Source organism: Zootoca vivipara, chromosome 1, assembly GCF_963506605.1.
Source record: "Zootoca vivipara chromosome 1, rZooViv1.1, whole genome shotgun sequence".
Lineage (NCBI taxonomy): Eukaryota > Metazoa > Chordata > Lepidosauria > Squamata > Lacertidae > Zootoca > Zootoca vivipara.
The window spans coordinates 96539183-96563561 of NC_083276.1; the positions used below are offsets into that span (position 1 = coordinate 96539183).

Here is a 24379-nt window from a genome sequence, read left to right on the forward strand (position 1 = left end):
GGAGAGTGCCAGAGATCTCTGTGTGTTTCTCCTCTTCCCTTCTGTACACAGTAGTGATGCAGGGAACACTTACTCATCCATAACTTTCCTAGCTGCTGACCTGAGAGAGAGGACAGTGGTTCCCAAAAAGAGTTTTGAAAGATCTTCTAGTACTCTATGTGCCTTTTTCATTAAGGTTAGAGGGCTTATTAGCGGAAGCTGGCGTGCCTTTCTGTCTTAATGTGTCTGGATAGTTTAAAATTCCCAGTGTAATATATTCTGCTTCTGATGCATTCTAGAACAGGGATAGCAACAGCACAATATTCCCTCCCCACACCCTTGGCATTATGACTCACAGCTCACAGATGCTTATATTGCTTTGAAATATAATTTCTTAAATGCTGTGGTAAACTGCAATTATCAAATTGAAAATAGTGTGGCACTTAAGGCAATGGGCAGTGATTCAGCCTCTTCTGGCTTACGTGAGACTTATTTTAAAAAGCACATACAGTACACAGAATGCCATGGTTTATTATGTAGGCACTGAAGGCAAAATGAATCACGGTTGTAAAACACTCCTACACAACCTTAGGGCCCTTGCTGGATTATTTGCAATGGTAAGGTAAAGGTAACGGGACCCCTGACCATTAGGTCCAGTCATGACCGACTCGGGGGTTGCGACGCTCATCTCGCGTTATTGGCCGAGGGAGCCGTTGTACAAGCTTCCATGTGGCCAGCATGACAGAGCCACTTCTGGCGAACCAGAGCAGTGCATGGAAACGTCGTTTACCTTCCCACCGGAGTGGTACCTATTTATCTACTTGCACTTTGACGTGCTTTCGAACTGCTAGGTTGGCAGGAGCTGGGACCGAGCAACGGGAGCTCACCCTGTTGCGGGGATTCAAAGTGCCAACCTTCTGATCGGCAAGCCGGAGGCTCAGTGGTTTAACCCACAACGCCACCTGCATCCCTCTATTTGCAATGGGGGGAATCTCAATCATGCATTGAGGAGTTGCAGCTCACCTATTCATGGGCACTTTGGTGTGCTGCTGTCATCTTTAAATTTGTGCTCCTTTGTCAGACTCTAAGTGGGCACTAAAAAAAACCTGCTGCACTTGGCACTGGGTGTAGAGAGTGCAGCTGGATGGGACGCAGCTGTGGGCAGCCTGAGGTAACATCCACCTTGGGCCTGCCCATAAAAGCAAGCTCTGCCATGGGGACAGTAAAGCAGCTGGAGGGGGAGGCGAGGACAGAGGGGGAAGAAAGTGTCTTAAGTCAAAAGGGAATTTCAGCTTATTTTGGCTTTCAGCTATTCTAAGCAAATTTACACAATTTGGCTGTGAGGTTGGACCCTCTTTTAGATACATACTCATGCGTGTTTTAATTGTAGAAAGTCCCATTGAATAAAGTGGAAATCTGATGCAAGTGGCATAGGCACATACACTGTACTGTAATTTTAACTATGAAATAGGTTTTTGCATTCTGAGTAAATGTGATTAGAAGCAAGCTGTTAAGCAGGAGTTGGGGTTGCAACTGGCCCAAGTAAATTTGTTTCCATAAATGAAGTCAAACTTGGCAGATTTTAAATGGTAGAGAGTCATCTACGGTTAAGAGGTACTGACATTTAGGACTGCCTTTTTGTAAGAGCAGGTGGAGGAGTTTAAAATGCAATCACATCCACTTCTCACTTCTTAAACGTTGCTTCTTATATATGAATAACTATGCTGTAGTCTGTGTTTATCTGGGAGCATGTCTAATTGAACCCAGTGACACTTGTTTCTAAATAAATAAGGATGGATAGAACTGCACTGCACATTGCATTTGTATTCTGGCTGATCTTTGAAAAAACCCACTTATAATTAAATTCAGTTATCTGGCAGAAACGAAATGTCATTCATGAATTCCTCATCTGTAGAAAACATGTATGTTTCTTATACATTGCAGAAAAATGACCTTTTTGTTTTTGTTTCATTAAAAATATCACACAGCCCTCAAAAAAAATTGCATCCTTAGTACTGGCTAAGAATTGTTGCTTCGCTCACTAACATAGTTTGTAAACTGACAGTGGGACACTGTTCTGTCTACAATTTCTTAGGGAATATTGTTCCAAACTGTCTTCTCTACCTGGTGATATTTTTTTCTTACACTGCCATGAAGTAATTTGCAACTAATAAATGGGTGTGTGCAGCATGCACATATCATTGAAATCCCAACCCCATGCATATTTGTTGAGAAGTAAATCTTACTGTTCAATGGAATTTATTCCCAAGGAAGTGTACACCAGTTTGAGCTTCTCATCTCTCTCTATCTCCTAGGGTTACAACTATAATTTATGTCTGAAGCAATTGCATGGCCCTCTACAGTCAATCATGTTGCCAGTGCTGCACCCCTATTTTGAAAGGAGAAAGTTAGATACTCGAATTGAGTAGATATTTTGGTGTTTTATAATTATAAGGGTTCTGGCTTCCTAAACGTTGAGATTAGCAAGTGTCAGTCCATATATTTAGGATGTTGAAGAGTTTTACTGCCCTCTACTGGATAATACAGTTTCGGTATTTTTCTCTGCTTTTCCTTTTATGGCAATTGTAGCTGTTACCGCCCCGCCCCCCTAACAAGGATCATCTCATTATAACATTATAAAGTTGCTCTATATTTCCAAACGGAAAGTATTCTTCCATTTTGTTGGCACTTTTGCATTTTGCTATAGAGTACATTTCAAATCTTACTGCATTCCAACTGCATAGAGACATCACAATTCCCAGTGGCCTTGACCTATTTAAGTGTGCAGCTTCCTTCTGTGCATGAATGGGATGCAGGAAATCCATATAAGGCATAATTAAAGTGCCACAATTTTAAATAGAGGTAATTGCCCTACTATTTTTTTTTCTTATGGGCCAACACAGGTATACTTTCATGTGAAACAGGACTCTTGCAACCCTTGACTGTATGTACAGATGCATTGGAATGAGGTGGTAGAATATTAGGCACTACCTCAGGCTAGATACTTCTTTAAATTCTCGCCGAACCCTGCCCAAAACTAGATTATCAAGGGGAGAGCCCAGGCTTTGGCCTGTTTTTGCACTTTTGCAGTTTTTAACTGGAGAGCTTATTTAAAAATGGTGCAGACCACTCGTATTATTTCATTGTGCAATTTGTGTAGAGCAGTCTTAAGGTGGGGAAGAAATGGAAAATACTGGAGGTAGGGGGTTGTTGTTGTTTGTTACTGTGTTGTGTATTTTTAATGTTCCTGTACAGTATTGTAAACCACCCTGTGACCCTTGAAGGGCGGTATAGAAATTAAATAAATATATAAAAATAAAAATGAGGAATTGATCAGATTTGTTCCTTGCTCACAGAATGAATCCATCTTTTTTCATCAAAAAGCATGCACTGAAAATCACCAGTATGAAAGCACATAATGTTGTCTCATAGTCATAGGGCCTTTTGAAATGTGTGGACATAATACATAATAGCCAGGGTCTGTGCCTGTTGTTGACTCGTGAATAGCTAATTAAAACAACAACAATGTACTAAAGAAATACTTGGGTATATGGCACGCTAACAAGGGGAAGTCATCTTAAACTTGATCACCCAGTGGGCCAGATTTGTTTTTTTTTTAATTATTTTTTATTAAATTTTTCAAGTAATAGAAAAAAACCCCACAATCATGGCAATCATACTTCCAGTTATATATAACCACATCCAGTATATAACATAAAAAACAGCAAAAAAGAAATACCACGAACACAGAAAAAAGAAAAGAAATAACAATTAACAGAAGAAGAAAAAAAAATCAAATTAAAACATCATATTTGTATATTTCATAGTTCCTTAGTGGACCTCCTCGAGTGCCCTTTTTAACGGTTCCAATACCACTCCCACTTTACAGGTACCACTTTTTAAGTCTCTTATTTCATAATCCACAGCCTATATAGTTGCTTAAAATCTCCCTCAAATGTCAATTCTACAATACTTCTTGTAATATGTTCTAAATTTCTTCCAATCTTCTTGCATCTTCTCTTCTCCCCGGTCGCGTAGTTTCCCGGTCAGGTCAGCAAGTTCCATATAGTCCAACATTTTCATCTGCCATTCCTCCACTGTAGGTAACTCAGGTGTCTTCCAGTACTTTGCTAGTAATACTCTCGCAGCAGCTGTGGCATACAGAAACAAATTCCAATCTTTATTAGGTAATTCTCTTCCCATTATGCCCAGAAGGAAGGACTCTGGTTTCTTAAGAAACGTATTCTTAAAAACTCTTTTCAGTTCATTATAAATCTTTTCCCAGAAGTCCTTTACTAATGGGCACGTCCACCACATAGGATAAAATGTTCCTATTGCCTCTTTACATTTCCAACATTCATTATCCTGGTTATGGTACATCTTAGCAAGTTTTACTGGGGTCAAGTACCATCTATACATCATTTTCATCATATTTTCTCTTAAAACCGTGCATGCAGTGAATTTCATGTTCTTTTTCCATAACCTTTCCCAATCTTCCATCATAATATTATGTCCCACATCTTTTGCCCAATCTATCATTACCTTTTTTGTCTGCTCATCTTTCGTATGCCACTGCAACAATAAATTGTACATTCTGGAAAGATTCTTTGTCTTTGGGTCTAGCAATTCTGTCTCCAGCTTGGATCACAGTGGGCCAGATTTGACTGATCCATTGCACTAGTGGGAACCAGCACAAATAGTGCTTACTAGCCCAATAGGGCTGCTCTCCCCCCCACCCAATTGAGCCATAGTGCAAGCTTCAAATTGTAATGTTGGTGCAATGGCACAACTGTGGCCTGCCTGATTCTGTGAGCTGATCATACTGCATCTGATACATCAGGTACAACAAATTAGGATACAGTATACATGTTTTTGCCAAAGCAAGCATTTTGAAGACACAACAACTTCTGTAGCAATGAGATTCATGTTTCTATCTTAATTTGCTGAATCTCAAATTTATTATGGTTGAAATTATACTGTGATGTCTTGCAACCCAGTCCCCCCCCCCCCCGTTTTACTAATGGTCATCATTAAGAATAACTCGCTACCGGTAAGTGTATCTTGAAGATTGTACACCCCACGTTTCAAAGGCAATCTGGGAGGATACTATTGAATGAATAGTAGAGAATGGGCTTAATGTCATGTTTTTAAAAGATTCTAAACTTTGGATTGACTTTTTATATATATACAAAAACTTGTTTTAGGTGTCTAAAAGGGATGGTATTTCTGATGCCAGAGAATATAATACCGTCCAGGGGTCTCCAATGGTGATAAGGACATGGGACTCATGCCAGATTCCAGATGGTTCATCACAACTGACATCTTGGTTGGCGACTGTGAAAAAGATCCTTGGATTATTTTATTTTATTTTCGTGGGAGACCACAGTCGCAGATCTACAGGATACACCAGGCAAGTAATGCCAAGCAGCTATTGATTATGTAACTCTTTTAAATAAGTTTTTTTTTAAAAAAAGTCTAAGCTTTCTACTTAACAGTGCAAATCCTTTACCTGTTTACTCAAAAATCCCACTGTGTTCAATGGAACTTACTCCCTAGTTTGTGTCATTAGGGTTACAGTCTTAAAGACCTAAGTATGTAGAATGGACCCCCAACTGTTGACTATGTATGTATATTTTTATCCTGCTTTTTATTGTCTCCCAAGTTGCTGATGTCAAAAAATAAAATAAAAAGAGAGATAGAAGCCTTCCCATCAGGCTTACAAACTAAAAAGACAAAGGGAATGGCAATGGAGGACAAAGATAGAGGAGAGGAAGTTCTGGGAAACAAAAGCTTTTACTACATTACTTGTGACATTTTGTGCGGCCTAATAAAAGGCTATTCCATTTTTTAAATATTTGTCACTGGCCTACCCTTACTTTTTGTGTATCTTGCTTTTATTCATTTTAAAATTTCTTAACGGATTGCCTGATTTTTAAATACTCTGAATTGGATCCAAAGTATCCCTTCCATGAATGAAAAGACTTCTTCTGTTTATAAAAGAATTTGAGATCCAGCAGAGGCTCCCACTGGAATAAAGGGGGAGATTTCCCCTTGCACCCCCACCACCTCCTGTTCTGTTCCACAAATTCATCCAATGCTCTGGAGCAGCTTTTGGGGTTCTGAAAAGGAGCATCTTATAACTGGATTCCCACTCTATGTGTTTAGTACAAATAACAGGTAGAAAATATTCTATTGAAAACGACATTTTCTTGTATCAAGCTCAAAGTTCTGTTTGGAAAATCACACGAGTTTTAATAAATGGACTTTCACAGTTCTTACTCTTAAAGGTTAATAAATCTTGTTTGGTTTTCAGACTTAGTTTTGATACTTAAAAGAGGTTCTGAGAATTGTGGTCGTTCATGATGAAAGGATGTTCATGGAGAAAAGTATTTTTAAGCATGGATTAGATACCGTTCTTGTTACAGTTATGTTCTATAATATGTGAGTTAGGAGAACACAAATTATAATGGCCCCTCTTCTTTTTTTAAGGCTCCATATTTCCTTTAGATTTTTAAAATAACCTTTTCTAATGAGGATGACTGATACTGTTACTGTAAAGGAGGGAGGTGAAACAATGAAAGATTCAGAAACAGAGGTAAAAGACAACACTGCAGTGCAACACTTCATAAAATCAGAAAGCCACGAGCGAATTCAAGTGGAAAAGGATGAAAGGTGTACCGATAATAAAAATGATGTGCAGGTAAGAGAGATTTCTTTCACCTTATTTTCACCCTCATAATGCATATTGAGCAATGAATTCTTTAGTGCTAGTGCACTTTTTAGGTTCCACCCCACAATTTCCTACTGTGAGATGCCATTCAACTTCAATGATGTTTTAATAACAGAAACTGCATGTATATTTTTCTCTTTCTTCACATTTCCCTTCCCTTATTATTTACTTGTTAGTTTGCTTTCATTTATTCCTGAATAGATATGAAGGTAAGTTTGCCAATTTTCCCACATAGGGAGAGGGAGGTGTTTTGGTAGCAATACATGTCTCGTTGCATCAAATTGTAGAGTTATTAGCTCACTATTAATATTGTAACTGCATGCTGCTTGATAAAACACATGGAGCCTAAATGAATATCTGTTGTTTTCACCTGATTGCAAAGTCAGGCAATTCGTCTCCATTCAGTGGCCAAAACAACACGCTCCATGAATGGAATACATGAATTTTGCTGTGTGGTTGTTCCTATTTTTACTCTGTATGTGTGGCCATGTTTTGTCTTTCCAAATTATGTAAATGGGTTCATTTCAGAAGTGCTTCAGTTTTTGCTTACTTAAGCATTCATATTCTGCTTAACTCAACAAAAATGGAAAGCCTTCTTTTTAAAATATAGTAAACATAAAGGTGGTTTAGGGGGTCTAACCATCTTAAAAGAGTTTAATGCCTTTGCCTAAATCCCACCCACCTGTCAAAGTTGACCTGTAGAAGAAGGATCTGCTTCACCAACATGTTCCCTGACGAAACAACATCCAGCAGGTTAACCCTCTCCTAACAAGCTTGACAAGAATAATCGGATTATAGAATTGTAGAGTTGGAAGGGATTCCAAGGATCATCTAGCCCAACCCCCTGCAATTCAGGAATCTTTCACCCATTGTAGGGCTCGATTCCACAACTTTGTGATTAAGAGTTTCATGCTCTTCTAGTTGAGGATTCAATCATGTTGGTCAAGCAGCACCCAACAGGATTGAAACCTGCCCATCAGGTTGGCTTGCGTTGGCCTTACGGGCCTACTTGGACCTTCTGGCCAATATTTTGTCATCTCAGTTCTCCTAATCCACTTAAAGTACACCCACACTTCCTCTTCCTGTGTGTGTTTATGTTGAGGCAGACAGTTTGCTGAAGTTTGCGGTTAGCATGTAGAGGTGGTAAAAGGAGAAAGCTTAAGAAATCCCACTACCACAATGCCAGGCTTCCCTGCGAAATGCAAGTTTGTACTTTGCCCAAAGTTGGAGTTATTGGTGGTGTGGCAGGCAAAATAGTGTGTGCAACTGCTGCGGCAGTTTTGGCGGGAATGTCTGGTTCAGCCATCTCTTTTGTGCTTTCCTTAACCTCTTCAGCCCTGCCATAGACTGTTTTGCCACTTGTCTAAGCGGCAGAGGTACCAATTATGGTGCAGCCATCTGCTGCTGAGTTCCACAAAACACATTACGTGGGAGAATCTGTTGTGAAGCACTCAGAAAATGGTCAACAAACATCTTTCTCCTGCCTTGCATTGATTTGTAGGGGCACAGTGGAGCTGTTTTAAGAGAAAGAAGGGACTTCTCATAAGCCAAGTACAGAGTGAATTCCTCTTCCTCAAGTAATGTTTTAATGGTTTTAATCCATCCCCTAGAGTTTGTCAGCAGGGGTCTGTAGTTTTAGTAAAGCCAGCAATAGATTTGTCAAAGGCCCGTATTTTGGTTATAGCAACTGATACAATGTCATGTGAGTAGCCTACCCTTTCCCCCACGGACCAGCCTTTACAACTTAATGAAGCAACGGTGCAGGAAATTAGAGAAGTCTTGTTGGTGAATATTTCTAGGCAATTAGGGAACTTCACAGTGGTTCCAGTACCTAGTCTTCCAGGGCCTGTACTCCAGGCAGGCCTGCAGCATTTCTGCTGCTGCTGTTCGTTCCACTGCTCAGACTAATGTAATGCCAGCCTCCACATGCAGTTCCAAGAGGGCAAGGGAATAAGAGGAGGTGGTTTAGACTCAAAACAAGTTACTGACACTCATGTCATTGTAGACCCTTTTTTAGTTTCGTAATTGAAAGAAGGTGAACACAGTGATGAAGTGGAAGAACACACCTCTCATATTCTTTCTCCTGCATGCCTTTGCTGTACAAGACATTGGCCTCACTGGGTCTTAATGACAAACCTATTTGATACTCAGTGCTACATTACTTTTGGTCTTTGAGTTATTGAATACCTTGCATTCCTTGACATTGGCCTTTGTCAGATTTTTGTTTTATGTAAAGTAGAAATAGTAGTTGGAGTTGATTATAAACAATATGTAACTTGATTGTATGCATGTAATAAAATTGCAACATTGTTGATTATAGCTTAGTTGCTCATTTATGATGTGGGATAGACTGTGATACAGTTCCCCCAAGTATTAAGAGCAATAGATCTAACACTATGCTGGTTTCAGCATTATAATGCCTAAAGAAGCTTCCACGTGATAGCTACAACATTCAGAGTGGCTTGTATGTGAATGGGGAGTTTCCTGCTATGAATATCTGGTGACCCCCCCCTTTAATTATTTCAGCATGCATCTGATAGGTACATGCAATAGGCTCATGAGCAGAAGTGTTTTCTCAGTATAAGCCATGTGGAAATTACTTTTTTAATTGAGGCTATGTGGCAGTGTTCGAAACTCCCATTGTTCTAGGACAGGCATCCCCAAACTGCGGCCCTCCAGATGTTTTGGCCTACAACTCCCATGATCCCTAGCTAACAGGACCAGTGGTCAGGGATGATGGGAATTGTAGTCCAAAACATCTGGAGGGCCGAAGTTTGGGGATGCCTGTTCTAGGAGCATTTTGCAACAGGGAATTTCATTAGCATGAGCAGTTTCTGAGCTCTGGGCACAGTACTGCGTCTAAGATTTCAGATTAAAACTGCACTTCCCACTTCCAGCTACTCTGAAGTCTGGAGAAGAGACCCTCTTAAGAATATTAGGGGGGTGAGCAGGTGAAGGACTAGACCACGTGCAAAATGAACATATTTTAGCTGCAGTTCATTCATTTTCAGCTTTGTATTCTTGTTATAAAAAAGCGCGCCTAGACATTCTGTTGCTGCGCCCATAACCTAGGTTTAAAGTGCCATTTAGCTCCTAGCTTTCACATCTGTTTCTAACACTACTATGTGAAAAATAGTGCCATGCAGAAACACTCCATGTTACAGATACTACTAACCTCCTGGGTCCTTACCGCTTCCCATCACCTGTTGTTTTGCCATCTCTATTCCTTTAATCTTAGTTATTGAAGAATGTGATCATATTGCACACTCTAGTTCAGGAAAAAGTGCTTTATAGGCAGTTATCATGTTATTTGAAAGTAGACTGAAAGAAGCAATTTGCACCTGGTTTTCAGATTACCATTAAAAGGTTTGCCCATCTGTTAGGAAAAGATACTTGTAAATTGAATGAGAAAGAAAAATCCTTCCTTCAAATGCTACCAACTTAATACAAATTGTGCTGTTGATGATTTCTTCTCATTAAGCATTGATGCAAGCCTGCTACATGTAAGGTTCTCTTTAACAGGCCTTGATTTTCATTGTAATGATTTCAGCAATTTTAAGTAAAGAATGAATGCATCTATATATATGAGGGGGCGTGCATGGGTGGCAGGATTTTGTTTAGGCCATGATTTAGCACTTTGGAACCTTTCTTTGAGACTGCATAGGTTTCCAGATTAGGCTGTTTCCACCAGAGTGTGATTCATTTTCCCTCCTCATTCACCATTGGGAAATGTTTTTTAAAAAGCAAAAAAAGCCTTTCTCTCTCTCCATTTGACAGAAGCAGATGAAATTTGCAGGCATACTGCCAAATTACAAGCAAGTGACTCTAGTGGTACTAATGCTAGACACCCTTTAAGTTTATAGAGTTCACTTTCCATATTAAAGGGACGCAGGTGGCGCAGAGGGTTAAACCACTGAGCCTAGGGCTTGCTGATCAGAAGATTGGTGGTTCGAAACCCTGCGACGGGGTAAGCTCCCGTTGCTTGGTCCCAGCTCCTGCCAACCTAGCAGTTTGAAAGCATGCCAAAGTGCAAGTAGATAAATAGGTACCGCTACAAGTGGGAAGATAAACAGTGTTTCCGTGCGCTGCTCTAGTTCTCCAGAAGCGGCTTAGTCATGCTGGCCACATGACCCGGAAGCTGTCTGTGGACAAACGCTGGCTCCCCTCGGCCCATAGAGGAAGATGAGCGCACAACCCCAGAGTCGTCTGCGACTGGACCTAACGGTCAGGGGTACCGTTGCCTTTTTATTGCATCTGGCAATGCACACTTACATTGTTCCAGTTTGGGGGCATCAGTGCTTTTGTAGAGTTATCTTATCAGGGTGATGTTATGCATCCAAAGGGCTAGCAGTGCTAAATAGGAGAGGACAAAAAAATCTATTATAAAATCTGTCAAAAACAGCACTTTATGCTTAATGTAAACCACATACTTTATCAGAAGTCAACATTTATAATTTATGCATAAAAGCACCAACTGTTTTATGCATGCTACTGTTTTATGCTTGTGGTTGTAAATAACTTTGTTCCTTTCAGGCGTGCATCCATTATCAAACTTCCTCCTATAGCAGTGATCCTAAGCATCTGACTGTTTGTCAGCCTTGGTTTATACAGCTTGATCTCTAGGACTCTTGGCATGATCTCCTAATCTCTTATTTGGTGCAATTGCAGCTGCATCTCACACATGCACACACTGTATTACCAAAACCCGCCATCTCACAGTTTGTGCACTTGAATTTGGGCAAGTTCTAACAATAGGCCTGGTAGAAGCATGTTGGACCCTAGATTCTTACTTACACTTGAAAAACAACTACTGTATACATGTATTTAAAGGTTTAGCTCACTGTTAGGTGAACAAACATATAAATACCTTTTCTGAAGAGCTTGTATACAGTAGCTTTATCCACCAATCAAGGGATGTTTCTAGGGAACGTTACCTTTGTGTAGTAATAAGAAGAGCCTGATGTATTAGACTACTCAGTCTGGCATCCTGTTCCTTTACAGTGGCCAGCCAGGTGCCTGTGGAAAGAATATAAGGAGGATACAGTATTAGGACAGTTTTTCTCTCTCATTGTGGTTCTCCAGCAACTGATAATCAAAGGCTTTCATTCTTGGCGGGGAATATATAGCTATTGTGACTAAAAGCATTGGCTGACCTGAGATTGGTCGCTTTCATTGAGAAGAAGACTATTAAAGCTGTCTAAACTGTAGTTTAATAGTACAGTGTGTGGAAAAAGTAGTGCCTTTGTGCTGATTCTCCTGATTTGATAACCCCGGGTTTCTCTCTCTCCCTCTCTCTCTCTCTGCCTTTCTCTCCACCATGTATATTTTTATGTATCTCTTACAATGTCTCCCTTTCTGAATTTCTTTAGAAGTAAATAGTTGTAAAATGTAGCCAGGCATAGGCAAACTTGGCCCTCCAGATGTTTTGGGACTACAACTCCTATCATCCCTAGCTAACAGGACCAGTGGTCAGAAATGATGGGAGTTGTAGTCCCAAAACATCTGGAGGGCCGAGTTTGCCTATGCCTGCTGTAGCCTATGACATTCTAAGCAGTAACCACTTATTATCTTTACCTTAAAGAAAAGCATCCAGAATTTCTACAAGCAATTAGTTTACCTCCAAGGGCTCGTGAACCTTCAGCTTTATCTCAGAACTTGCAAAGCAAATGCTTTCACAAAATTAAATCTTTGTTTAGAAAATGTCTTGGGTGGGTCTTCAGTTCCAAGAATATCTATGCAAAAAATGCAAATACTGATAAAGGAAGGAGGATTTGGGATCCCAGATTTAGAATTATATCACCAAGCATATTTACCGTCAGGTACACAATTCTGGAGATCCCTAACTGAAAACAACTGTCCAAACTGGGCTGCTTTGGAATACAGTGGAACCTCGGTTTAAGTACCTAATTGGTTCTGGAGAGCCATTCGCTCCCCGAAACATACTTAAACTGAGCGCCGATAGTGTGCGAAGCGCCAATAGAGTGGAACCCGGAAGTAAACATTTCCGGGTCCGTGGAGTACTCAGACAACAGTGGACGTAAACCGAGGTATGACTATTCCTATGTAGTGCCTTTAGAAAGATCAGCGGCACTTGGGTCTAAATACATTAATACTCCTAAGTCCCTCTGCTGGCAGCGCTCGCTGGAGGAAGTCACTCGCAGAGGGACTCGGGAGCAGTGGCGGTTTCACCAGCGATATTCCGCTGAGTGAAGCCAACCGTGGTCTGTTCCTCATACCGGTCCTTGGCAATATATTGATATATCACCCAGGCCTAATCATATGTCATTTCTATACTGGATGAAGTAATTTTGATGCAGGTTATTTCCAGACCATTTTCAACTTGTGGCAGACAGTGGCAAACTGGCTGTACCTAGTGGCTGATAAGATTACTGTTGATATAAAATTTGATTGCTTTCAGCGGGATGTTTTTGCTTATATGTGTAGCAGTGCTTACTGAGGATGGCACTATCTTTGAGGAATACAGTAAAAGGTGGTAAGAACAGTAGTTACATTTCAAAACATAAACCCAGGCAGAAGAGTATTGGCTAAGTGGCGGCAATGATACTTTAGAAACAATAATTTTCTTTAGTTTCTGACAGTTGTGTAATCCCTTTGCCAGTCTGAGCTGAGCAGATGTGGGTGGCAGAGCGGGCAGGGACTTTTTTGCACTTGTCCTGGGGTGTGTTAACTTTTCATTGGCAAGTTATAAACTTGACAGACTTTTCAACGTATACACAGAATTATTGTTCTAGGAAGGAAGGTTGATGTTTCTCCATCCAAAGATCTAACAGCACAGTCTTGGGGCCGTGCCTTTTGCATTTGCTCATAGGATGGATAATCCTGTAAATAATGGTCAGCATGGAATTGTTTTCTCTCTGCTGTGCACATTGGTGAATTGATTAATGCCTTTATACAGTCAGTGCATAAAGTTTTAATACAAACTCTCTTTTGTTATGCTCACCATTCAGCGGCCAGTGCAGTCTTTTGGACAGACAGGAAAAAGGTCAAAGGTACAGTAGATTTGTGTGCTGGCATGCCAAGGAAGTCTTCATGCTTGATGAAGCCTTGCTATTTTGTGAAAATATGTATTGACTTCAGTTTTGTTCTTTTCTTTGGCAATAAAGTATTTTTGATTTGGATTTTTGATTTGCCTAATTGTTTTGTTTTGCTTTGCCTGTATATTTCTAGTGGCTTCTTGTTGCTAGACAGAGGAAATAGTGCTTCTCTTTGCTTATTTTTTTTCCAGTAACTGAAGTTGCTTTCTGCTGATATCATAATGACTTTAAAGCTTTAACTGCTTGTTCTTTTGCCTTCTCGTAATGAATGATTGTGTATTGAAAATAGCCAGCATACGAATGTGAGCAGTTTTGTTATGCGCTTGGCAGTAAGTTAAATTGAGGAAAACTATCTGTGAACTGTAGATTTTTAATTTATAAATACTTTTCTTTAGTCAAGTACAAAGTTAAAGCTAGTTCGGGGCCTGGCTGTGTGTGAAGAATCTCCTCCACCTCCCACAGCTGAAATTTCACAGGACATCCAGGTAAAAATAAAATTGAGTATGAGACCTGAAACCTGGTTTTTTACTCTTTAAATAATGTTTTGAAAGAGAACGGGAGTAGGGTTGCAGTTAGCCCTTTGGGGGAATATGTGAGCAGCTAGAAAAAGTGTACACATATGGATGCATGTTGTTGTGTGAACCATTCATCACGATAGAACACTAAATCATTCCCTTGATCGATAACATAAAAGTACTTAGGTTGAGTGAATATTGTTTGCACACATGCTCTGTGTCTCCTGTTGGCTCATACCCAACTTTCTGGTTGACAAAGTCATTTGATTTTTGAATGTTTGGTAACTCTAGAATATCTGTGTGTGACTAATGCAGTATAGAATGTTTAGCTCTGCAATCAATGAAGTGATTTGCATTATACCTACCGGCACTAGAAACTTAGAGATTTGTTTCCTGATGTTGAAGTAGTCCTATTTAATATGCCTGAACTTCATGTTCTGTAGAAATACGGTACTTCCCTTGACATCAGTGTGGCCTTATGAGTCCATCTTACTAGAGCAGCATAGTGGGATTGTCTTGTAAATCTGTTTAAAAGTCTGCCCTGTGTGAGGACTCCTGAGCAAATGCAGTTGTATCATAGGGCTTTATTATAGTCATTGGCCTGGTTTGCATGGAACACTAATCCATGATTTAGTGCTGTATGAGCAAGCCCGAGGTACAACTGGAGAAGGTCTAAATGAGTCAAGAAATAGAAAGTAATGGGAGGAGTTGGATGGTGTGGTGCCCACTATTATGATGTAGTTGACAGCAGGGTTTTTTCCCCCGTTGCAAAAATATATCTGACAGGAATATAGTTTTCTCCTCTCTTATGCAAGTAAAAGAAGTGCTTAGAGTTGTTGTTTTGTTATTTTTGAACTCACAAGTCAGAAAGTTGCTACCTTTTAAAATAAGTGTTCCTTTCAGTGTGCTGGTGTACATTCTTTGGCATGTGGTATCTGTATCATTTTAGTTGTCAGTTAGCAGTAATAAGATAATTTCTCTTTAATAGCAAGGGTATGCATTCTGTTATTTGCAATGAACCTGTACTAAGTTATTTACTAAATTCCATAGTCAAGAGAGTCGTATTGTCTTGTATATATTCAGAAGTGATACTACTAGCACTATAGTTGGGCTATAGTCCTTGACATCTATGCCACAATGGAAGCAGGAGTTGGAAAAGATAATAGATTCCTACACTCAAATGCAAGAGAGGTGTTGGTGTTTTTTTAATAATAAAGTAACTCCTATCAATCAAATCAGAATTGTAATGTAGGGTTGAATTATTCTCCAAAATGAACGGATTTCTCATATTTCTCTTTTAACATCAGCTGTGAGGGTAAGTCAGGTTTCCATCAAGGCAGAAGCATTTCTCATTCATTCTCTAAAATGACAATGACAGATTTTGCAGTACAGTCATTTTGTTGTATCTTCACAATTTGCTAAACTGCAGGAAGTAAGTTGTGTTAACACCTGGGCTAATTTTTGTTGAGGCCTGAGTAAGTATGGAGATCAAGGCCACGGAGAGGGGACTAGGCTTTGTGCACTGGGCCCAGAGCCAACCAAGGGTCTGGACTCCTAGCTTTCAGTAAAAAAACACACACACCCCAAAACAGATTTTTGTCTGCTCTGAAAGGAAAGTTTTGAAGCTATGTAGAGCCACTCACCCAGAGACATTTTCTGAGATGAGCCAGCCTGCGCCTGCCTTTTTGTGTTTTTAACCAATGAAGTGAGAGCTGTTTGGACCTTGGGCATAGATAGGAACCCTGGTGTCCTAAAGTGTTGTTGTTTCTCCCTGTAATTTACTGCACTTTTGTTTCCTGTTTGGTATAGTTTTCTTCCATCCTAGCAACCAGAATAAATTCACTGTAAAGCTAACTTACGCTCCATCTTCACTATACATTTAAAACAGTATCATACCACTTTATACAGTCATGGCTCCCCCCCAACCCCCCCATCTAATTACTATTGTTTATTAAGGGTGCTGAGAGTTGTTAGGAGACCCAGTCATTCTGCTCATGGAGCTGCCATCCCTTCTTCCTAGGGATATAAGCATAAAGGTCTCTTTCGCAACCATTTTATACCTCTTCCCATATCTTCACGACAGCTGTGTGAGAAAATTTAGGCTGAGAGTTACCGGTAGTGGACTAGCTGGAGCAAAAATAATCACAAGTTAGTTTTAAAGTGTGAAACTACATATTCTCAGAGTATATTTGTTCACGTGGTTGGCAAACTGGCATTTGTTCGTATTTTGCTGTAAACACCTGTTGGCATTCTGTTTGTCAGACTTATTACCTGTGTGTAACTCCAGATTTATTTCAGGCTTGCCCACCCCATCCCCCACCTGCAAGAAAAGGGTAAAAATTTGAATATGACATAAAAAATATTCACAGATGTTATGCAAATTTGAGTCGTCGAGGTCAGCAGCAGAGGGCCTAATCCATATACTTTATACCGTATTGGCCTGAATATAAGCCTCACTTTTCCCCCAAATTCCAACTGTGAAAAGTTAAAGTGTGGCTTATATTCGGGACCTTACGGTATGCAGCCAGGAGTGCAGGGAAAACAGCGCCAGGAGCGTGGCAAAGCGGCTCCCGCCCCGTGCGCAGTCCCCCGTTCTCTCCCCCAAGGCTGGGAAGGGAGAGAGCAAGGAAGGGGAAAGGCTGCCAGCAACTCAGCGCAGCTCCCCCCACCCACCCAGTATGCAGCCAGGAGCAGCGAGGAATGGAGCGGCTTATATTCGGGTATTTTTTTCTTCTCTCTCTCTCTCTCTCTCTGTCCCCCTCCAATTTTAAAGGTGCAGGAAATCTTATTTGCGATCCCTAGTTGGGATACTTAACAGTTGAAAGGGGCCAAAAGGTTATAAAGTGAAATGCCTAATTGCAAAGCAGGAGACATCTATACTCAAGCTTAGTTGAACAGTCCTCAAATTCAGTATTGTCCAATCATAGAATTGTAGAGTTGGAAGAGAGGGTCATCAAATCCGACCCCCTGCATTGTAATCATCAATTGGTTATGCCATCAGATGGTTTGTACTTAAAGTTTCTATGGTATACATTAAAGCAGGGATGTGTTCAAGGTGTTTGGCAGCTTGTTATTTTCTTAGCTTAATATATTGGACTTTCCTTTATGGCAGGATAGGTGGACATTGACCAGCATGAGGAACAAAATGATATCAAAAAGTCAGAGGAATAATATGGCATAGTGTTTCTGTGGTGATTAATGCTTTTGAAAAGGCTAGTTCCACCAACACTAGCACGGACATTCCCCATGTGTTTGAGTCCATTGAAAAAGTCATATTTCATGAACATTAAAGTTACTGCAAGGTTTAATTTGAACCGGACTGAAAGACTACATTGTTGTAAAAAGACCAAAATCTGAAGCTCTTTTTAAAAGATGAATGAATGCAAAAAGTCATGTTTCCATAAATGTTTTATGACTAGTTTACACATCATATTATTTATGACTGTGTTATTTGATGCTTTGAGAAAGTTTGGTATACAGTATATTCCTTTTTAAAGTAGACTGAGCTAGTTTTTTGAAACAATGGTGTTTGTGCAGTTTATGACATAATTCAACAATTCCTGTTTTTTGTGTGCTCTATAGTAGTTGTTCTCTGGCAAGGTTCTCAACTTGAATTCATTTCTGTTTCTTGAAGATTCTCTGGTGAATGTTGAAACTTTATTTATTTTGCTGCTGTTCTGTCTTTAATGGCATAAATGAGCACTAGCTGCAACTATATTGCATGTCCCTTAAATCAAATTTATAGAGTCGTGTCCACTGTAGCAAATGCCATTTTGGAAAGATTTAGATAAACAAAAAAGACTAAAGCAGTATGTTAAAGGTATGTTACAAATTGTTCAAAAAAATAAAAATCTGTATCAATGTAAATTCTGTTAAATCCAGGCACTAAAATGGGTTGTTGTTGTTTTAATAAATAAACTGAAGGAAAGATCGCTACAAGGGAAGAGTTAGCTTTACAAAAATGCATCTTTCCTTCCCCCCACCCTCCAGTTTTGTGTCCTTTGTTAGTTCCAGGGAATGGGAATCTGCACCATCAACTTTGTTTTTTTGTAAGTCCTACTGAGTTCTGTGGAGTTAACTCACAAGTAAGTGGGAATAGAATTGCCATCTAAATGCTGAAACGAATGGCCAGCCATAATTACCCAGTTTCATGTAATGTTAAGCCAAACCCATGGTTTAGTGTAAACAACCAAATGTCCAGGTTTCCATTAAGAAAATCATGGCTGCTTTGCTTTTTTTGTGGTCCTACTGCTGTTGTGCCGCTGTGAGCAGAGCCATGTTTTGACATGACATTATGTCCCCTGAGTGGTAAGTCATAGAACAAAACTTGGTTAAAACACATGGTTTGTCTCTGTAGCGAAATAAAGCATGAGCCCAGGCTGAGACACAATGCAAAACCGAAAGCAAATGCCCATATATTTGCTTGTCTGTGCTAATCCATGTTTGCCTTAGCATTATAACTGGACCACTGCTTGGGTTTTATTTGGTCCCCAGCCACTGAAATCTATGTTGTGCAATAAATACACATAGTGGGTTTGTGGGGAATAAAATAATGCTAATAAATCAATTTTCCTTTTAAATGGATTGTGAGGTTCAAAGACAATGCTGTGTGATTCCTTTCTGGATTCCAATCAACATACTAGGCTCTCCACTGCAGTTGGTTGATTGCTTAAAATGAAACATTTTTCATAGTGGAGGGGGGGAGTAAAATGACGGTTTTACTTTTCAACAGGAGAAAATTCAGATCCAGCTAACACAATCTTTTGAAAAGGAAGAGAAACCCTTGAAAGATGAAGCAGAAAAGGAAAAGTCCATTGATAAATTGCCCAGGAAAATGTTATCAAGAGGTTTGCTATCTATTGTTGTTTTTTAAAATCTCATTAATCTAGCAGGAATGCTGTGAGGTGGCAGTGGGGTGGGGTGTAGGGTGGAGAAGTATAACTGGAATAGGACAGTGGCCTGGACCTGATTGAGAACATTTTTATCTACTCCCTCTTTCATTCAGAAGCCAGAGGGTGGGGAAAGGCCAAGGACAAAAGCTAGGCCGTCACCAAATTTATTGTATGATTCTGTGCATTTTTGTTCAGAAGTAAGATTTGAGTGGCCATGTTTGGATAATCATATCTTTACTTAATAACCCAAGAGATGAACAAGCCTTTCCCCCCTCCTCCTTTTATATGAGCAAGAGAACAAAGAACCCACGAAGTTGTCTCAACTGGGAAACAATGTTTTACAACTTGGGAACAAGCTGGGATATGACGCCATGGTTTAAAGCTGGCTTAATTTTCTGGCTTATTCTGGAACTATTAATCATATTTTCCTGGTTTGGACAAAAAGGAAATTTATAGTTAGCTCAGGACATCCTTTCTTGCTTGTTGGCTTTCACAAAGGAAGGAGTAAAGGGGTTTCTTGTCTGCTTCTAAGACATGTTCATATATTGGCTATTAAACCAAGAAGTGGTTGGCCAAACCAATCCCCTGTCTTCAAAGGGGATGACCCCCGGGTTAGTTTAGGTGATCCTTGGGAATAGTGAGGGGTATAGAGGGGGGAGTTGGCAGAAAGTGTGCCCCCCCTTATTTGAGTCATGGTACAACTTCATATCCAAGCTGGTGGGCAACTATACTTCCAGATGTGGTGTTCTGGTTACTAATATGTAAAAAGGATGGCTCTTAAAATATAAGGAATATATTTTCCCTAAAATAATTAATACATTTTCTCCAATCCTGGATTTTACTTTCTTTTTTTTCTTTTTAGATTCTAGCCAAGAATATACAGATTCAACTGGTATAGATCTACATGAGTTTTTAGTAAATACGTTGAAAAATAATCCCAGGTAAAGAGGTGGTAGTTTGTTGTTTTTATTAAATTCAAATTTTCATACTCATTTTAGTTTGTGGTACTAGTAGGTGCCTCAAATATTGCTCTAGGATAGTGGTTCCCAATTAGCTCATAACTATGGAAATAAGTTTTGAAGACAAGTTTTTCACATGACCCAGACAGCTGAGGAGTATAGAATGGTGCCATGGGTGGGTTACGGAGACCCCAATTAGGAATCACTGCTTTAGGATGCCTTGTGTAAAGCCTTAAAGTATTTATAATTCTGCATCATGCTACATCAAAGCCTACTTCTTCAAATGATTATTTCCATTCCCTTTACTCATATGTTAAGATAGCTTTGTCTGAATGATTATCTGCTGAAATGGGTACATAAATTTATGTAAGTGATGGCTAATATGATGGAAAGCAGGGGAAGCCACTGTGGAGCCTGGCAGAAGTTGCTGGACCACAGCTAGCAAGCTGGCAGGAGCTGATGGAAATGGCAGTGCCATCACATCTGGAGGGAAACATGTTGGTGATCCTTTATCTACAGCAGTTCCCTCGGCTGCAGCTCATGTGGCTTTTGTTGTTTAAACCAAGAAACCATTTTTTTGGGAGGGGAGGCCTGGGGGCAGGGAGACTCTGCCAGGCTCTGCTTGGGTGGAACAACACCAGCATTACTCCACTAGTCCAGGGCTCCTTGTTCTACCTGCCAAATAAGGCTTTCCAAGGCTGAGCCAGTCCAGGATCCGCTGTATCCAAAGGCAAACTATCATGCAATATCATTGGGCTCAGTTGCTGTGCCAACCATTTGCCTGAACCCCACCTACCCTATCCAGTGTGCATGGCAGAGCTGGGCCACTGCTTTATTAAGCTCTGCTTGTTAATATATTTTAATACATTTGTGATTTAGAATCATAGAATCCTTTTTAATAGAACAAAGAGTATTCTTGCTTAATACACTTACTATATTACTGCATCTGGAAGCACTATTGTCTTCTTGGTTTCTAGGGACAGAATGATGCTGCTGAAATTGGAACAGGAAATCTTAGATTTCATTGGTAATAATGAGTAAGTGCTACTTGCTGGTTTTGAAGAAGTTTTATTATATATGGTGTAGTAACTCAAGTAAAACTAAAACTTGATGCTACTTTTCAGAATCCCTCGAAAGAAATTCCCCCCCATGACCTCTTACCATAGAATGTTATTGCACAGAGTGGCTGCTTACTTTGGACTGGAGCACAATGTGGACCAGAGTGGGAAGTCTGTTATAGTAAATAAAACCAGCAATACCAGAATGTAAGTTAGGAATTTTTTTTTATTCTTTATTAATCAAGCAGTCCAGTTGTCTGAATGATGGAACGTTTTAGTCTACTGATCCAGGTAGAATCTAGTGAATGTCTACTTTTATTTCATTTTTAAAGGATTCTTGTTTTCCTAGAGGTGATCCCTAAAACATGATTGTATTTCAGATCAAAGGGATCACTGATTTTGTGGGTATCATGATAAATGAAAGCCACTTTCAGTTTCTGGGGTGAAGGTGTCATTATTCATTCTCTGACTATCTAGAAATCTCTCCAGTGCTGCTGTTCCTCCATCTTGTGAGAATAATTCTTGTTCCTGAACTGTAAAAATTTGGGATCTTGAAAGTAGAAGGGTTACAGCAGGCAAGACAATTAAAATGTATAATTGGGTTAGAGCTAGCTTTTTGTTGCACTACCTGTTTTGCTTTGTTATTCTGTAATTGTTATGCACAAATCACACAGTCATAAAATAATGGAGTCTTCAGTAATTATCTACACCACAAAAAGGGTATTTTGCTGTATTATCCTGAAAACAAATATTGTAATATTTAACAGATTAGTTCTAACTTGACACACAGTTTCTTGCATTAGACAACCTTGATCTCCCTTCTTGGAATCAAACAAAATGCACAAGCTTTTCCATGTAAAATGTATGCCAAACGTCATTCAATCAGTCATTTGACTCTGGGATTTCCATATTTTCCCATTTATGAAACATTTCTCTTCTAGCTGTAGTAATTTAGAGGAAACAATTAATGCCAACCTTGGGAACCAAGTCTTCAGTTTTGATGGTGTTGGTGGCAGCTCACACACAGTAATTGCCCTTAATAATTTCAGCAACTTCCTTCCCTACATTCACATCATACATGAAAGTCTTCTGGTCTTTGTGCAGCACTTTTTGCGTTAATTTGTTGTTGTTTTCCAGGTCTTTAAAAAATATTGTTAAAGCTGCTGAAATGCTTTGTCAAATTGGGGATTAAGTATGGCAGCCAAAGTCAAAAGACAGCATGCAACATTTTGCATAAACAGAAGAGTTCAGCAAGAGCAGTGGACAAAGCACCTTCATATGTAATAAATTGATTTCATTGGGAAACTGGCAGTGTGCCTCTTTTCCTTTTAGAGCCTTACACCAAGCCATTGTGTTCAATGAGGTGCTGATTCTCATATAGTTGCTCCCATGTAGAAGACCCCTAGAAATATTTCTGCTGTGTAAGAGTTTGAATACAGGAGGGTTAACCTTCACTTACCATGTAGATGCCTGATCAGAAAGTCACAAGTAATATCCACAAAGGTCATTTTATCCAAAAGTAAGGGAGCCATGGGTATTGCTGAAGGTTTTCTGGAAGCATCTCTCATGCTGGATGAGGGACACCTTACTATTGAATTAAAGCATAGCTTGCCTCTTAGGGAAGAGGAGCCAGTTTAGAGAACACACAGTTCCATTGCTCACTCACAAATTAGTCATCTAAATAGCAGTAGAGTCACAAGCACCTTGTGGTCTGCTGATATACCATAAGTTTTTTCTTTGCCTTTGGGTGGCAGCTATATTTGCTCAGAAAATGGTATTGCAGAAAAGTGGAGCTTGTTAGCTGTTATGAGGGTTTTCATTTCATTCCCGCAATTATTTTTTTGTGTTTGAAAATAATTATCTCATCCTTGTATCTCCATCTTCTCAGTCTGTAAAATGAAACAGATATACAGCATTTTAAAAAAAGCTATATTTAAGATGTGCTTATGTAAGATGTGCTCAACAATTACATATATTTGCTTGCTATACTCTTTGTTGTAAAATAACTTTGACACCTGGTTAATGAAGACTTTAGTGAGTTGGAGAATGAGCTACAGTATCAGATGAGCCCTTTTATTGTGAAAATAACTTTTGATACCAAAAACGTAGGCTGCTTTCTGGAAGCCCCAATAATAATTAGCAGGCATTTCATATAACCTATAGACTATGTAAATTATTTTAAAAGGTTTTCAATGTTCTTATTTTAAATCATTTGGGATGTAAAATAAGAATTTTAAAAGAAAACCTTGGAGGTCTGCTCCATATTGAATAAAACCCAACTTGCCTTTTCCTCATAGGCAGATTCCCCGCTCCAGTGCCGATCAGTGCTGTTAATGACATCATCAACCCAGTGCACACTGGGACGACTCAGTGGAGTGGTGATTGCAGGGCAGTAAATTCAGGGACCTTTAAGAGAAAAGAGGTAAGACAGTCTAAAGGTTCTCTGAAGTGCCTGCTAATTACATTTGGGCATCCAGTAACTCTTAGGTAGTTTGGGAAGTATTTCATTGAATTATAATACAGTTCAGGAATTAACCTGATCCTTGCTTTTATGCAAATCTCTAGAGAAGAAGAAAAAATGCAAGAGATGTGTGCCAGTGTACCACAGTGTGCAGTTAGCAAGGCCCCAAATAATTTTTTATTTGTGAATGGGTTTAGAATTCCCATTTACAAATTAAATGTTTATTCTGCTGTTAGCATTACTTACCGTGTTTCCCCTTTTTTAAGGCGTAGCCATAAAGTAAGCCATGGCAGGATTTTTAAACATTTGCTAAACATAAGACATACCCCGAAAATAAGACATACCTCCATGCCATGTGGAGAGAGACCGCCGAGCGCCCCAACCAGCCAGCGGGACTCAGAATGCTGGCTGCAGCAGCAGCAGGAGGAAGCCTGCCGGCTCGGTGCCTGGAGCCAGCTGCTGCAGCGACGAGCGCGCAAAGCACCCGAGCCAGCGGTCTTGCCTCCGCCTGGCCCGACCGAGGAGACCTGCCTCCCCGCCTCCCAGAACCAGTGGCTGCAGCATGGAGCGCGTCGAGCGCTCCGCAGGACCCAACGCTTGTAGTGCTCTGTCGGGCCGGGCGGAGCGCCTGAGCCAGCGGCCTCCGCCTGGCCCGGCCGAGGAGACCTGCCTCCCCACCGTCCAGATCCGGCGGCTGCAGCGTGGAGGGCAACGAGCGCTCTGCAAGACC

General features: G+C 40.1%; 1 protein-coding gene across 6 annotated transcripts in view; it reads left to right on the forward strand.

Annotated features, from left to right (window-relative positions):
* Nucleotides 1–24379, forward strand: part of R3HDM1 (R3H domain containing 1) — a 73185-nt gene that overhangs the window by 19290 nt on the left and 29516 nt on the right. For 4 of the 6 annotated variants that reach the window (XM_035130460.2, XM_035130492.2, XM_035130498.2 and 1 more), the window contains exons 2-9: nucleotides 5184–5389; nucleotides 6469–6679; nucleotides 13678–13719; nucleotides 14160–14249; nucleotides 19012–19126; nucleotides 20034–20112; nucleotides 21108–21167; nucleotides 21255–21395. In XM_035130460.2, coding sequence (XP_034986351.2) covers nucleotides 6509–6679; nucleotides 13678–13719; nucleotides 14160–14249; nucleotides 19012–19126; nucleotides 20034–20112; nucleotides 21108–21167; nucleotides 21255–21395 — 698 coding nt within the window. In that variant the 5' untranslated portion in view covers nucleotides 5184–5389; nucleotides 6469–6508. The remainder of the gene's footprint in view (nucleotides 1–5183; nucleotides 5390–6468; nucleotides 6680–13677; nucleotides 13720–14159; nucleotides 14250–19011; nucleotides 19127–20033; nucleotides 20113–21107; nucleotides 21168–21254; nucleotides 21396–24379) is intronic. The other 2 variants (XM_060279426.1, XM_035130506.2) reach the window with 1 other exon arrangement.